Below are 16586 nucleotides of genomic sequence, written 5' to 3'. Positions count from 1 at the left end.
AAAACTATTGATAACTCACTCCAGAGTGAAAGCTGTTAATTTCTGATATCTTATTTCTTGTCTTTTGACCAAGTATTATCAATCCAGTGACATTCCTTTTATATTACAGCAACTTTAGGAATGTACTTAGTCCAAGTCTCCAGCACAGTATTTTTAAATAATCTGAATTAAGATACACAAATTTAGCTGTTCCTTTTAACAAATTTTCTCATTTTTAAATGGTTTTACTTTTCTGAATTAGGCACAAGAGCAATAGATGCACTGACTATATTTTTAAACTCCTTGAAGGGTTTAGGATCTAAGCAGCTTGGGGTCAATGTTGGAGAGCAGCTCTCCAACACATACACTGGAAGTGCATCTGTGCATTGCTTAGAGCCATATGAAGATTTGCATTTCCTACTCTGGGGTCCTCAGTGCACAGCTCCTTGAAAGAATTGTCACTGGCTGTCTCTAAATGCTCCACATCCCACTGTGGAACTTCACCTCATCTGTAGCCTGTCTTCAGTGTGGTCTGAGAGATAAAAGAGTCCTCAACATCTGCACAGCAGATAAGCTGGAAAGGTGGCAACTCCACGTCCCACCCTGTACAAAGAAATCAAGCAAACAACTTTGCAAGAGGACAGTTTTTAAGACAGCTGGAAGAAGGAGCCACTGCCCACCAGAGCAAGCAGAAGCTGAATATTTTCATGGTACCCAGAACCAGCCATGGGCCAAGGTAAGCAAAAATCATTTTGGTTAGTTCCAAGCACTGTGCTGTGTCAGGAAGCCAGCTGTGTCAGGAAGAGACAACCGTTCTTGCTCCGAGACAGTGTTCATGAGTCTTGTGGAAGAGCTGAGCTTGCAGGGCAGGAGCCAAGTGCTCCAAAGGCTTAGGGAGCTCAGTTTGCATGGCAGACTGCACAAAAAGGCACAGCAATCAAAAGCTGGTATTGATGCCTGAGAGGAGTCTGAGAAGCAGCAAGAAGCAGCTAAGGCAGACAGGTGAGGGCCTGGAAGCAAAGGTAAGTGAATCCTCAGCATAGGGAATGAGGGGGTGGGAGGAATTAAGGAGACTACACAACTGAAACAGAGAGATGACAAAGTTTTTGAGCCCCTGGAGCAGGGACAGTCCAGGTTCCAGGCAAACTTGAAAAAAGTGACAATAAGATCCATGAAAAGTCATCTGATGGAGAGGGAGCCAGACTCCACATCACTCACTCTTCTACAAGACAGACAGAATAGACATCTTCATCACAGAGGAGAAAACAGATGAGGTCAGAGCTGGCTCCATAAGGCCTGAACTGGTGCAGGGCTTTGAACTGGGACAGCCATGATGGGATTTGAAAGCTGGACCAGAATCTTTCACTGAAAACATCACATGCAGAAAAATGGGGAAAAGAGAAACAAAGCACACAATCCAGCAAGAGTCCCCAACAAACAGAGAAAGGACAACCACAACGGGAGAAGGTATCAATGCAGAGGACAAGACAGGACAAGACATCAGGAGAGAGCAGAATGGTGAAATCTGCAAAGAGAGCAGTTATGGCTTTAGCACAGGAGCAATCAATTTAGATAGCAGAGAAATGCCCTGTGGATTTCAATTTTTTTAGCTGTAAGAGAGGGAGGAGCATGGGTCAGCAAGGGGAGGTAGGTGACAGCATGTGTCACATAAAGGGAAACAGTTACAGCCACAGGGGCAAGGACCTTAGTGATGAGCTACCAGCCAATGGGGTAAATAAGGTCAGGATGATCCCTGAGATAAAGGCTGAGATAAAACAGGGAGTAACTGGGTGCTTGAAGCTGTGACAATGTTTTTCTGTCTCCTGGTGCTGGACAGAAGCACATATGATGTGTATAAAGCCTGTGTAGGAGACAGGAGGAGGAGGAGAAGGAGGATCTTGCCTGTCACCTGCATGGCTTTGTCAACTAATGTGGTAAAAAGTAGGAAAACTGATGTTTGACCACCTGTGCATTTGAACCAGCAGCAAAGTTTGCACCAGTGCACTTAATGATGTCAGGTATAAGCAAAGGCAGCTCAACAGTCACTCAACACCAGAACAACCAAGCTCAGAGTGAAGGTCCCTACCATTACTGGATAGAAAGTCTCAAAGGCAGGGGGAAAATATCTGGGTGGAGAAACACCTCATCAGGTGTTTGTGTCCCAGAATGTGGCTCAGGGCCTGACTGCAGGCAGCTCACAGCCCCAAACTCATTCTCTATCTTCTCATACTACAGGTCTGAGCATCCAAAAATGTGATTTCATGATCCCAGAGAATAACAAAAGCCACCACACAGAAGAAATCAGCACTAAAAGGCTCATAGTGAGGCGGGGACAGCCATTCACCATCACTGTGAGCTTCTCAGTTCCAATACACAACTACCTGAAGCAGATGAAGAGAACCTTCCTTGTTGTACAGACAGGTATTGCCATTACAAACCTACCAGAGCTCTGCTCCTCCACCCACCTGAAGAACAGAGCTGGGGGCAAAAGCCATCTCCAGAGCTGGGCAGGGGTGCCAAATTTAGATGTGAGGCCAGTGAACTGTTTATGGAAGGCAAAGAAGAGTCTCCAGCTGCTGCAGGGTCACAACCAGATCCCTTCCAGAAGGGACACTGCACACAATAACCAATACAGCTTCACTATTCCATGATTGCAAAATACTCATGGGGTCTCTTCTGGCTTTTGGGGTTAGGAATGTTCAAACCTGGCTGGCCTGTCACAGGTTTTTCTGTTAGAGTGTTTTCTAGTGAGACCCCTGAGAAAGGCAGCAGCTTTCAGCCCCAGCTTGTTTTACCATATTGTGAGCACTGGGCTGTGACTTTGGTTACAAGTCAATAAATTCCACAGGAACAGCAGGGCTGCACCATTCTGGCCATTCTTGGTTTCTACAAATCTATGGAAAGCACATCTCACTTCCAAGCATGGAGACCTGAGTGCATTACTGACCTTAGCAATGTTCAATGGGCATTAAGCTGCTAAAGGGTCAAGACCCTCTCACAGGAGAGCTATGGCTCCAGAGATAGACAAGGTCCCTGCAGTCTGCACAGGTGAGGAATTAACACAAGGTTTGGAATAAATACAACCAGATTTATTTGTCTGCAGGGTCACATTCTTCCAAAGCAGATGAAATCCAGGCTGAATTTCCCATCTCCAGCCTGGGAGACCAGAAGCAGTGGAGTGCAGCAGTGGAGGAACAGGACCCAAACTTCTGGACCCTGTGTGTGAACACACCTGCCAATGCCCCCATTGGCCAGTACACTCTGCTTTTTCGTGCCTCCAAATCCCCTCAGCTCCTGGGCAGCTTCATCCTCCTCTTTAATCCCTGGTGCCAAGGTAGGTGGTCAGAAACAGGAAGGCAGGCTGGGATCAGTCACTTCACACAAACAACCTTGGAGTTGTGGCACTGCCTCCATGGAGGAAGGCTGGGGCTGACTCACCCAGTGCTCCTTCCAGTAACTCAGGAGAGAGGTAGGGGCTCATAAATCTCAAAGTTTTCTGCCTCAGCACTTTTGTCTCTTCCCTGGAGTACTCCACTGCAAGAGCCCTGTCCTTCTGCTTAGGGAAAAAGACTGATTTAGTGTTTCCTATAATAGAGATATTAGGATAAGTCAAGATTGTAATTGGTGTGGTTAAGGCCACTGTATCTTTCTTAGTATTAGAACTTACCAGCCAGGAGAGTAGAAGAGCCAGCAATGCAACAGCCTGGGTCCAGAGGAACTTTTCAGACAAGGAAACAGAGATGAAAATAAAATTCTTCTTTCCTGTCTGATTCAAAATCTGTGGTATTTTTTCAGGGCAGAATGCCAGGGACTGCCAAAGCATAGTGAAATCTGCTGCTAATGCATGAGAGATGCAAGTGCATCTGAGACCAGTAATGCTTTCTTCCTGATGCTTTTTTTCTCTAATCCAGATGATGAGGTGTTCTTGGCTAATGAGGCACAGCGACAGGAGTACATTTTAAACCAAGAGGGCATCATCTACCAGGGGACTGAAAATGCAATCCTAGCCCAACCCTGGGACTTCAGTCAGGTAAGCAAGAGGTCCAATAGGTCTGTGCTCTCTTCCAGACACCAGCAGAGGAAAGGTGGATATATCTGGTGTGTCCAAGATGCTCTGATGAAAGAGTTCTATTCGTCTCCATGCTCTCTGCACCCACTACCTCCTGTGCAGGAGAACAGGCAGCTGTGTATGACATTCTATAACCCAGCACATGTAATTGTAGCTTCCTTCTCAGACTGTCCTCTATAAAGGAATGCATTGATCTGTATCTGAGTTTTATGTGCCTTCATTTCATCAACAGGTATAAAATCATTTAACAGAGCTCAGTAATACTGTCTCTATATAACAGGTAAAGTGAGGACAAGAAGATCTTTCTGCTTGTCTAAGGCCATCTGACATAGCCAGTGATTATTTCACTTTCATGCCAGCAGATCATAAAAGTATCTATGTGCCAACCTAGAAAGTGCTCCAGAAAAGCATCAGCTTCCCTCAATCAGGGAACACAGTATCATGCTGATACATTTCCCACCTTCAAAAAAGTTGGAGGTCTACCCTCAGCCCCCCCTGCAAATCTCTGCCTGGAGCCCTCTTTCACAGCCACCTAAAGCTATCAGCAGAAAGGGAGAAACAATCTGCACAGTCACAAACCCTTGTAGGGACTCAAGAGAACAAAAGTTCATGGAGAATTTCCTGAAGTGATGTCTTCTTGTTTCAGTTTGAAGAGGATATGCTTGACATCTGCTTCATGCTGCTGGCTCTAGGGGAGCACTTCCAAAGAGAAAAGGATCCTGCCCAGCGCAAAAACCCCGTCCATGTCTGCCGAGCAGTTGCTGCCATGGTAAGGAGGGCAGAGAGCAGCCCCTGACCCAAGCAGGGGGCACCTTCTCAACCCCAGGTCAGGCCAAACCACTGACCAAAGAGGAAGCCTGCTCCAAACAACACACCTCCTGCCCATCTCCAGCCTGTCCTGATACTCCCTCAGCAGACAAGTAGGGCTGCAGGAGGCTCTCCGCAGTGAAATTGCACTTACTGAATAAATCTCAGAGGACACTGCTGCCCCTGCTCAGCTATGACCTTCATGCTTTGCACAAAAAAAAAATCCTTTTGGTTTCATCTGCTTTGGAGTAGCTTCCACAAACAGGATCAGGTGAACCTACCAAAGAGAGGCAATTCCTTAATACATCTTTCTCTCCTCCTTTTCTGCAGGTGAACTGCAATGAGTTTAGAAGCCTGACAGAATACGAGCCAGGGCAACACGATAATGGGACTCCCCCTTCCACATGGCTGGGAAGCAGCCCCATCCTCCAGCAGTGGATTGCATCAAAATTCCAGCCCGTCCGCTACGGGAGGTGCTGGGTGTTTGCTGCAGTCCTGTGTTCAGGTACAGTGCTGCTACAACCTTTAATCTTCAGGTGAGAGGCAGATCTTTAGTTTCATCAACACCCTGCATCACTGCCTTTGAGATAAGAGTATCAGTGCATCCATTCACTGAATGCACATGGGAAATCTTATTTCCTGAGGGAGGAATGCCTCTTGCAAAGTCCAAACAGCAAACCTGGTGCCATTGCTGACAGGCCTAGCACCAGAAGAGGCTCTACATCTATCAGCAGAGATACCCTTAGGGCAGGTGCACAAGTGATTCACAGCTCTCTCTTCTGCACAGTTCTGAGGTGCCTGGGAATTCCTACCAGGGTGGTCACTGGCTTTACATGGGCTCACAACACCAAGAGCAGCCTGAGTGTGGATGAGTATTATGATGAAGATGGGACACTGCTCACGCAGGACAACAGTGCTCGTGTCTGGTAAGAACATATGGCAGTGCCCAAGCAAGAATTTGAGGCAATACTTGGATGTGGGAAATGAAACATGGGGGAAAGAAGTAAAACAGCTGCAAGGAGGTGACAGGAGACAGCTCAGCTGAGATCCTGTCTACAAGACCTGTTCTTGATAAACTGCTGCAACCCAAACTCAAGAGTGCCCTATTTCTAGAGCCCACAAAGGAAGAATGACAACCCAGTCCAGCTGGAGAAGCTCCACTTGTTTCTCCACACACAACTCTGCTCTTCTCAATATGAACTGAACTCTTTCAAGGGAGCATAAACCAGCTTAGCAAAAGTTTTACTGTACCTCAGGGCTCAGTCCCTTGATAAAAGCTCATGACGCTGCCTCTTGCAGGACCTTCCATGTTTGGAATGAATGCTGGATGGCTCGGTCAGACTTGCTACCAAAGTACAGTGGGTGGCAGGCACTGGATGCCACCTGCCAGGAAAAAAGCACAGGTAAGATACCAGAGATGGGCTTGAGCAAGAGCAAGGGGGAAGTGAAGCAGGGGCAAATAAAACCATTCAATATTCCTCCTTTCCCATCTTCCAGTGGAAGGATGCAAAGAGACAGGCATTCACTCACCCTGTTGACTTTAGGTACAAAATTATAATTTATCTGCATGGTTTGTACAGCTTATGTAGCTCTATCACTGCTTCCTAATGGCCTCCTAAACAAGATACTTCACCAGTGTAGATCTAAACTAGGGATGGGTTTAGTTGGGAAAGCATCTGATTCTGAACTGGACCACATTTTCTCTTCAGGTCTGTCCTTCTGTGGGCCAGCCCCTGTTCATGCCATCAAGGAAGGTGACACACAAGTTGATTATGATGTCTGCTACTTCTTTGCTGCCATCAATGCCAAGTGTCATGTCTGGATACACAAGGCAGATGACACCCTCAAGCCAGCTTTTGGTGGCACAAAATACACTGGTAACAACATCAGCACCAAGAGCGTGGGCAGTGAGCGCTGTGAGGACATCACACAAAACTACAAGTACCCTGAAGGTATGGGGCAGACACAGGGCTGAGCACATTCCTTGTTACTATTGCAAGTCAGGAGTAAAAGATTAGAGCAGAGCCAAACCAGAGCATCAGGGTCATCCACTTCTCACTACTTCCCCTTCTTCAGTGGCACTAGAACACCTGATTCTCTCTGTCTACAGAGCCAAAGCAGAGGTCATCACCCAAACTTCACCCTGCTTAATGGCATTGAGGTGTCTGGAAGACCAGCTGTTTGTTCACCAAGCACTTCCATGTCTGGAATACCTTTTCTGTGCGTCCACTTCCCATTACCTCTGTAATATAAACATGGATAGATATATTTCAGACTCCAGCTTTCTCAAAAGGACTGTTGTATTTTCAGATACTGCCTAAATCACTCCCTCAACAAGTAGCTCCCCTTCAGATTCTGAGTGCTGTTTCCCTGGCTCAACCATACCACCCCATCTTAAGCTGTGGCTTGTTGTCTCCATGGCTGCAGGAGACAACTGCAACTTTTCTACACATGAGAACATGGAACTGTGTCTTAGCTACAGCAACAAAAAAGCAGTTGCCTCCTCTACTCAGAGAGATGCTAGCACCAAGGTGTTTTAAAAACTATGACAACTATTCCCAAGTAGACTCTGTCAGGCACATCCAGTGAATATCCTGACAGCTGAAGCTGTCAGACTGATCCAACCAGAAGCACAAAAGGATCTCTCTCTATGCTCTTAGAAACAGCTATCTACAGTACTACCAGGAAAAATCAATGCCATTCTCCTGCTGCTTCTCACTAGTAAACAGGAAAGAGTAGCAAAGTATGTGCTTCCTTTTTTTTTTTTTTTTTTTGTGACAGGTTCTCTCCAGGAAAAAAAAGTACTTGACAAAGCCTATAGAAATATGAAGGAACTTGAGACAACCAGCAGCAGCACACAGTTTATCTTCATTCCTACTGCTCTGGAAGAGCCACTCAACCTTTTCATCCACTTCCAGTCAAGTAGTTCTTTGCAACTGGGACAAGATATTACACTTTCCATTGAAGTGTTTAACAACAGTGATAGAGAAAAGGCTACTCACTTGGTAGCTGGGATCCAGACTCTGCATTACAATGGTGTGCCCATTGCCCAACTTTGGAAGGAAGAGTTTCATTTTAACCTCCACAGCAATTCAGGTAAGGTCTCTCCGGGGTACAGGGCTAGAAAAGTCCTCTAGTGCTCTCATTTCAGAGAAATTCTCCTAGCCCTAGGTTTACAAAAGGTTGTAAACCTAGTTGATTCTAGGTGATTTCCCAGAGAGATTGTGGAGTCTCCCTAATGGGAGATATTCCAGAACCAACTGGACACAATCCTATGCCATGTACCCTGTCATGACCCTGCTTGGGCAGGGAGGTTGGACCAGATGATCCACTATTGTCCATTCCAACCTCACCCATTCTGTGAAATAAAACACTTTGGCAACATCACCTTAGAGATTTTCAATCTGCAAATCCACTTTGGGTCACTTAAGCATTTAAATGCTGCAGCTTTTAGTATAATGTTGGGCACTGAACACTCCTAGGTGTCATGCAGGAAAAGACCAGACTGCACTCATCACCTGTTATTTCACCACTCCGTTCCAGTCAATAACCTGCGGGTCTCTGTGCCTTACACATGGTTTGGAAAAGAGCTGGGAGAGAACCACCTGCTCAGGTTGACTGCTGTGCTGAGAGACGAGGACTCCTCCTACATGTACCTGGCACAGGAAGAAATCAGCCTTTGTGATTCCCCTCTCACCATTGAGGTAAGACTGGGCTGCCATTCTGCCACTGCAGTAGGGAGAAAACCACTTTCATAGTCATAAGCAGCAAAACAATTCTGCTGGGTTCAGGGGCTTTCTGAGAAACCAGAGCAGAAATTAAACTGGACTTTACCTCTTCTGGCAAATAGCAGCTCAGGCAAACGCAAAAATCACACATCTCCCTTTAATCAGAGAAGAATACATCTTCTCTCAGTTTCAGCTCATTTGCTTCTTTCAACAGTTCCCAGAAAACATGGTCCAGTATGAGCCAAGCACAGCAAAGATCAGCCTCCAGAACCCCCTTACAGAACCCCTGGAGCAGTGTGTGATAGCAGTCGCAGGGCGAGGGCTCATTTACAGACAAAGGAATTACAGGTAAGTGCAAACTGACTGATCCAAGAGCAGCACATGGAAAAAGAGACACAATACAAGCAAGAGAAACCCTTGAACAGGAAAGGTTGTTTCAAAAATAACCAGGCAAGAACATGGTAGGAAGGCATCACTATGGCATGAAAGCCCCAAGCATTCCATCCTTTATTTACACAAAATACAGATGATTTTCACACTGAAATGGAGAAAAGCCAGCTAAGAGAACTTTAAACAGATGTGTAATACCTAAGTTGAAGCCAATATGGCATCTATGAAAGCTTCAACATCAAAGGCATAGACAGCAAAATGAAAACCTCCTCCCAACAAAAAGGACAACCAGAGAAACGTCCCAAGACTTAGCCAGAAACACACATAAAACAAGACAAAGTTAGAAGTCACTGAAATGAGCTATGAAATTTAGAAATTATTTTCTCTTGAGAAATCAATTACTTTCTAGTGAGCAACCTGAACATTCTTAGGTGGAGTAAAACTGTACTGTTTATGACATCTTTCCATCATTACTCACTGTAAACAATAGACAGTGGTGTCTTCCCCTTCTCTACTGAAGAACCAGGCAAATGTGACTTAGCCAAGAGCCACCAAAGGGGCATGCTCACCCTCACATGACAAAGAAGCTGCAGTAGGACAAAGTCCCCTTAGATGTCTCCATGGAGACTTTCAACTCTACTGTTAGATGAATTTTACTGTGATAATTCAAGTAACTACCAGCTTTCTTCTATTTCTTTTTTCCTTTCCTTTTTGGCACCACATTCCTGTCTAGCTAATGCATGTCCCAGACACAGGAAACTAAAAACAAAGAGGGGTGACTCCTGTATAATCCTTTCTCTCCTTTCAGGCTGGGCTCTGTGCAAGCTAAAAGCACTCAAGAGCTGCAAATCCCATTCACCCCCACTCGAGCAGGGCCCAGAAGACTCACTGCACGTCTTACCTGCCTCCAGCTCCAGAACCTGAAGAGCTACAGAACCACCAACATTGCAGCTGCCTGAGGCCCAGCTCAGAACAGGTCCTTACAAAAGAGTGGCCATGATCTGTGCCCTGATCATTGGCAAGCATAGATGTTAACAGCTTAATAAAAGTCATATTTAAAAACATGTCAGATTTTGATTATTTGCACAAACCCAACTCTCTCCCATCTGCCACCACATCCACTCCCCAGTTTTAAAAGTTCAACCTCAATGTGACAAAGATGGGTTGAATGCTGAAGCAGACATTGCAGTTCTCACCACACCTTGTGCTGAGCCCACCAGTGCTTAAGTCTTTTGCCCTACCTGTGACAGAGTAAAAGGTATCCTGGAACCTTAAAGTGATGATAGATGTAGCATGTCTCTAGGGATATATATATAGGGGGATATCTCCCCCTGTAGATCCTTGACATTGGTAAGGGAGTAAACAGTGTTTTCTGCTGCTTTCTGAGAAAATAAAGAGAAAGCTCATTCACTGCTCTCTAAGGTTAGACAGGAAATAGCAGCAGTGCAGCACATTTTATAATTATTCATTGAGCTGCTTGCAAAAGAGCATGACCCTTTCATTCTGTATATATCCTTTGCCCTCTGAAGACAGATAAAAGTAACTAATGTAAATCTAGCAATATTTTATTTTTCTCTGAACCCTGCAGTAGTTGTCTGAAGAATGGGGCATGTTAAGAAGCAGCACTGCATCATCCCAAGAATCCAAGCAAAATGACACCTTCTGCCATGGCAAAGGGCAACTTCTGGAGAAGTTCTTCCAAGTAGCAGTGAAGTTCTCTCCTACATTGTTCTCATAATTTTCCAAACAGCTGAAGCACAGCAAAGTCACTGGAAATGTAAATGCCAGGGCCAGTGGCAGCAACACTTGTAGGCACAGAAGAGTTAAAGTTGACCCTGTGTGAAGTTCTTGACTTTGTTCATGTTGTGATCCACAGCACCACTTAGAAACTGCACCCAGCCTTCCTCTGATGGTGGACATACATGGCTTGTCCTGCAAAAGTGGAGGAAATTCATTAGGGAAGCCTCCTGGTGTGTCATGCATCCAAGCAACATAGGGGTATTGTGAACCACAGCAGTAAAACAGGGCTGCTCTAGCCCCAGAGCGCTCTGAGCAAGGAAGAGCTCACACTCATGTCTGCAGTCCCACACGCAAAACAAGGGAACCACTATCATCCCTAGCATCTTTTTCTTACTCCCATCCCTTTTTAACTAGGTAACATCATCATTGTTCCAAAATGCCAGCATCTACTGTCTAGGAATGAGTCATCTTTGACATGAGGCAGAAAGGTATCAACCTTCATAGCAGGGAACACACACTTACAAAACTAGCTCATACTCACTTTGCAATCTCTAAGACTTTCTTTAATACTGAGGCCAGCTTAGCAGCCTAGAAAGAAACAAAAGGGAAATAAGGTAAGCCAAATGTGAGGAAAAGTAGGGTCTGAACAGTACTGGAAAATAAAGAGGACTATAGGGATGCACAGAAGTCAAGAATGAATAAAACTGCCATAGATCCTGATGCAGAATGAAGTTATCCATCACTGCCATGCTGAAAGTGTCTCCCAACCTACTCCTGGCTTTGACACGTAAAAAAAACTGGCTATTTTTTTAAGCATACATTAAATACCTTTAAAAAATCAGCCTATTAGAAATTAGTAATTGATATTAAAGTACAAAGTTGCAAGTGATGGATTTTAATGCAATTTGATATTAAGTAATTATTTTTTTATTCCAAAAAAATCAAGCCAGTGGCCAAAGGCATGAAACTAGGATTAAGAATAAAAGAAATCCCATATAGGAGGATATTTGTACTTGATTTATGATGCAAGGAATGTTTCAAAGTTCAGTCAGGTTGCCAGAGCATTGCCCAGTCAAGTTTTGAGTGTTGCCAAAGATGCAGACTCCAATGCTTCTCCAAGCAGCTTGTTTCAGTGTTTAAATACACTCACTGTAAGAGTTATTCACTTCATAGATAACTTTATTTGAGCAAGACTGCACTACCCAAGGAAAGAAGTACATCTGCAGTACCTAGGCAGCCTTAGACTCACTTTGCTGAGGTTGTATCACTGGAAATCCCTATGGGTTATAGTTCAGAGCTGAAGTTTTAAGTGGCCATGCTCTTCCCTGAAGAGGTACAGATGAAGAATTTGTTTCCACTTGAAGGAAGTTAAATGTACAAGAACAAAGGGCACTCTTCATCCTTTAGAAATTATTTCTGAGGCAGTTACTAGCACCCATCTCTCTGTGAAGCCATATAACCCCTCCAATCTGTTTTCTTCCCATTCCCCACAGCCAGGCCACTGTCCCACAGGCAGATACTCAGATACTGAGGTATCAGTACTGCAGATACTCACGTTAAGTCGCACAGCCAACGGGTTCACAGGTGGGTACATGCTCAGTGCCAGCTCATCAACACTACAACAGAAAAGAGGGGAGCAAGGAAGAAATGTTCTGATAGCACAACTCACAGATCCTGGTCAAAGCCTGCACCCATCTTGAATGCAGCTCAGGAACAACAGTGAGATGTCAACTGTACCTACAGGATGCTTCCCACTGCCTTCTCTGTCACCTGTGTGTCCCCCTCACTGTGGAATGAGATGTGGTCACAGCTCCATCCCCTATGCTTCTCTCCTGACCTACTCAACCCTCAACAGCTTAACAGCCTTCCCACCACATCTGTGTCCCCAACCTGCTCACAGCTCCAGTATCACAGAGGATCTTCCTACTCCTCATCAAGACCTCAAAGAAAGACCAAGACTGCTCTAGAGGGACAAACAGCATGGGGAGAACCCTGCTTACCTTGGGCTGATCTCATTAGCAATGTCTGCCAGGTCATCCAGCTGTGCAATGTGCTCTGGAGAATCAGCTTTGCCATGGGCTTTCACTGCAGCCAAGACCTTCTTCAGGCAAGCTTTAGAAGCCTTCATCAATCCCATGCAGGAGCTGAGCAGCTGTCGGTCAGCCTCTGACCAATATGTGTCTCTGTTTCCCCGAAAGCCCAGCTCTTCATCTTCCATGATGTCCCCATAGGGATCCTGCCCTTCCACCAGTGCCTGAGAACACAGAGGCACTGAAAACCCAGAGCCTAACATCAATTCCAGCAATACCCAGGAGGAAAGGGAAAACATAATCTAGATATCATATAAATAATTAAAGGAGAAATCTCAGTTGTTTAATCCTAAAATGACTGAATTAAGAAAAACCACCACTCTAACAGTGCAAACAGCAATAATCTGGTGAATTTTTACATGATCCTAAATTGCCTCCCTTGTCGCCAGTTCAGGACATGGCTTTACAAAAATCTTATACAAAGTAAACCAGACTTGAGACTAAGAAGTCATTAAAATCCATGCATAAAACAATAATCTATGTCATGTCAGAACAAATTTATATTAAAGCCTGTATGTAAAATAATTCCTGTGTTCCATCACTGAATCACCATAGAAAGTGGCTGGGTACAGGAACAGGCTCCCCAGAGAAGTGGTCACAGCCTCAAACCTGCCAGAGTTCAAGAAGCATTTGGACAACTCTCGGGCATATGTGGGATTGTTTGGGTTGTCCTGTGCAGAGCTAGGAGCTGTACTTGATGATCTTTGTGTATCCCTTCCAATTCAGAATATTCTGAGTCTATGAATCCACCACTGCAGGTTCCTCTAAGGCTTAGGGGCCTCCTTACTTGTTCCATCTCCTCCACAGCATCCTTGACCACACCTAGACATGAAGTCAGAGCTGACACAACTGCTGCCTGGTTATCTGCAAAAGCAAAAGGACAAAAACTGTGGCACCTCACTGTTTCCAGTCAGTGTGCAACAACCTCCATCTAGGCTTGCAATCACTGTAGGATCAAACTTCTTGCAGAGCTCAGAGCTGCACTGTTGTCAGGCAAATAATCTGACCTGGTTTCCAAGCTTATACATTTCAAAACCAGTCAGGTTTTTGAGTTATTCTGCATTCAGCCTTCATTGTACCAGCTGGAATGTCCTTGCAAAAGCTACTGATGTTCCAAGACAATACGTCCTAGTGCTATTGCTCTGCATTTACAACACTCACCTCGTGGCAGGTTAGACACTTGCTCACAGGCCTCCCACACACCTCCAGTTGATATTAGCTGTTCCTGAGACAAGCTGAAATGAAACAAAACAAAACCCTCAAGGTTAGAGTCAATAACAGCATTGTGCTAGACTGTGGTTAAATTTTCTGATGATAAACACCAGCAAAAGTTCTGCTGCAAAGACGTCACCAACCAGCTTATCACTAGTATGGCATGTCCGTGTAAAGGTCTTGCTGCTTCCTAACAAGCATATTTGCAACTTTTTCTTGCCCTTTTTCCCAAAAATTTAAAAAAAAATCACAGAACCATGCAATTGAAAATTACAACCTCTCCACTGGAGCATTGAGAATTGTGTCTGTGAGTTGGATCATCCCTTCCACTACTTCAGTGGTAGCATCTCGAACCATCTTCCGAAGAGTAGTACCTGGTTGAGATTGAGAAAGAGCAAGAAAGTTGGCACAAAGTCAGCACTGGCAGGAAGCAAGTGCTGAGGATGAACACACAGACTGCTCTGTTTGTGTGGATACACTGTATAAATGAAGTCATTTGAAGAAAGGAAAATGCTTCCCAGTTCCAAAAAAAACTCTGGACAAGGATTTCGACACTGCATGAACTTCAATGCTCAGTCAACTACACAACTTCCTACATTATCACTCTCCCACAGATGGAAAACTGCAGCAGCAGACAGACAAGTACCTCACTCATAAACACGTTCAAAGTCTACAGAACAGCTGATAATGGGATACCATGCTAACGAAAACTTGCTGATTCCAGAACTCGTTAGCTCTGAAACACTCAGTTTTTCTACATAGTGGTGGTCAAAGAACCACCATCCTATACAGCAGTGACTGCCTTGCTGTCATTATCTCACCTTGGCCCTTGGGTAGCCAGTAATACACCGTGGCTACTGCAAGGATGGCATTTTGGACATCCTCACTCAGCTTCCGGCAGTTCTGAAAATGGAGAGGCAAAAGGATCACCCATGAGTAACACACATCTGCACCACATTTAGAAATCCTCACAAACAATCACTGGCTTTCAGACTGCTCCGAGAAAAGGGAAAATAACAACGGCCAGTCTGCTTGAGAAACAAACACAGCACGAAAAAAAGACACCATAAGCAAGCTGTATGCATCTCAACCTGCCTCATGATTTAGTAACAAAACACTCCTGCTGTGGTGGTTATTCATCAGAGAAGAAAAAGTAACTTAGATCATTACTCTGAATGAAGGTATTTTCTTCTCTCTCCTCCAAACACCTGTATGATAAACTTCTCTCCACTGATAGCAAAAATATTGCATATTCTTTGTTAAACCTAAGGTCTGTATTCTCCAATAATCTATCTCCATCAACAATGAGCTGTAGCTGTGAAAGAATACAAGAACATTTTTATTTAGTATATTTCCCTACCTTAGAGAAATTTGTTCTCTGGGCAGTTATTGGATTCTATCAATACCCTCTACAGTACACAACCCATTTAGTCAAATGAATCAAGAAATACCTGAAGCTTGCAAACACACTGCAATTTCACAGTCTGTCGAGGCTTTCTCTCACCTCTGCAGAAGGTAGTGGAGGCCTTGAGAATGCCAGACTCAGCTTTGTAGCTTCCTGTGATGTTACTTGGAATGTCTGACCTAAAAAAATCCAATGGGAGCAAAAGAAGAGAAAGAAACTCAGGTAAAAGATAAAAGAACAGAGCAGCTTGATGAGCAGCACCTCTGATCCTACTACTTGCTTACCATTACACCTAAGCCATACAAAAACATAAACCACAAAGAAAAATTCCCTGGTGCATTTGTGCCATGCATGTTGCTTGTGTCCTGTGTCTGCTTTTTCTCACTTGGCTGGTAGTGATAGCCAGAAGCCCAATCTGCATCCTGGTTCATGACCTCTTCACCAGGATGTGCCAGGAGGCTATAACAGAGACCTTTATAAATCTTGTATGAAAAGTTCAATACCGGCCTTTGCTTTGCCACACCTTGGAGCGCTTGGTGAGCAGAGTTAGTGGTCAGGCACTGGAATAGGCTGGCCTCGGAGGTGATGGAGTCACTAACCCTGGGGATATTTAGGAGGCTGACGTGGTTTAGGGCTTACAGACATAGCGCTGGGTTAACGGTTGGACTTGATCTTAAAGCTCTGTCTCTTCCAGCCTTGCCCATTCCGTGACTCCGCGAGCGGAGGGCACGCCCCACAGCTGCAGACCCGCCGGGGACAGCGGCCCTACCGCGGAGCGGCGCCGCGGGTACCCGGCCCCGGCCCCCACCGAGTCCCGGCCCGGCCCGGCCGCCCCCGCCCGTACCTAGCGCGTCCCAGAAGCGCGGCAGCTCGAACGGCTCTCGGCCCTCGCCCGGCTCTCCCTCTGCAACGGCACAGACACAGCTCAGCCCGCGGGGAGCCGGCCCGGCTCGGCCCGACCCCCGCCCGGCCCCGGCCCCGGCCCCGGCCCCGGCCCGCACCTCGCAGCCGCGCCAGCACCGCCCGCAGCGCCCCGCGCACGTCCCGCAGCGGCTCCCGCGCTTCCATCGCTGCGGGCCGGCCCCGGAGCGGCCCCGGAGCGGGCAGCGCGTCACGTCCGCTCCGGGAGCGGCTGGAGCGGCCCCACGGAGAGACAGCCCCGCCCC

General features: G+C 45.8%; 2 protein-coding genes across 2 annotated transcripts; one reads left to right on the top strand and one right to left on the bottom strand.

The window, feature by feature from the left end:
- Positions 1–466: 466 nt before the first annotated feature.
- Positions 467–10037, top strand: EPB42 (erythrocyte membrane protein band 4.2). Its single transcript, XM_021540898.2, has 13 exons — positions 467–715; positions 2215–2400; positions 3083–3313; positions 3891–4009; positions 4695–4817; positions 5186–5360; positions 5643–5781; positions 6155–6258; positions 6565–6807; positions 7637–7951; positions 8399–8559; positions 8798–8931; positions 9782–10037. The coding sequence occupies exons 1-13, from the start codon at positions 706–708 to the stop codon at positions 9930–9932; spliced, it is 2091 nt and encodes a 696-aa protein (XP_021396573.2). The 5' UTR covers positions 467–705; the 3' UTR covers positions 9933–10037.
- Positions 9060–16539, bottom strand: CCNDBP1 (cyclin D1 binding protein 1). Its single transcript, XM_021540899.3, has 11 exons — positions 16422–16539; positions 16265–16324; positions 15520–15599; positions 14837–14918; positions 14293–14389; positions 13965–14038; positions 13591–13667; positions 12714–12967; positions 12269–12329; positions 11255–11301; positions 9060–10905 (listed from the first exon to the last, which is right to left on the bottom strand). Exons 1-11 carry the CDS (start codon positions 16486–16488, stop codon positions 10797–10799), a joined length of 1008 nt encoding a protein of 335 aa, XP_021396574.1. The 5' UTR covers positions 16489–16539; the 3' UTR covers positions 9060–10796.
- Between the last annotated feature and the right edge of the window lie 47 nt (positions 16540–16586).

The sequence above is a fragment of the Lonchura striata genome, chromosome 17 (genome assembly GCF_046129695.1).
Source record: "Lonchura striata isolate bLonStr1 chromosome 17, bLonStr1.mat, whole genome shotgun sequence".
Lineage (NCBI taxonomy): Eukaryota > Metazoa > Chordata > Aves > Passeriformes > Estrildidae > Lonchura > Lonchura striata.
This window is presented reverse-complemented; position numbering and strand designations above follow the sequence as displayed.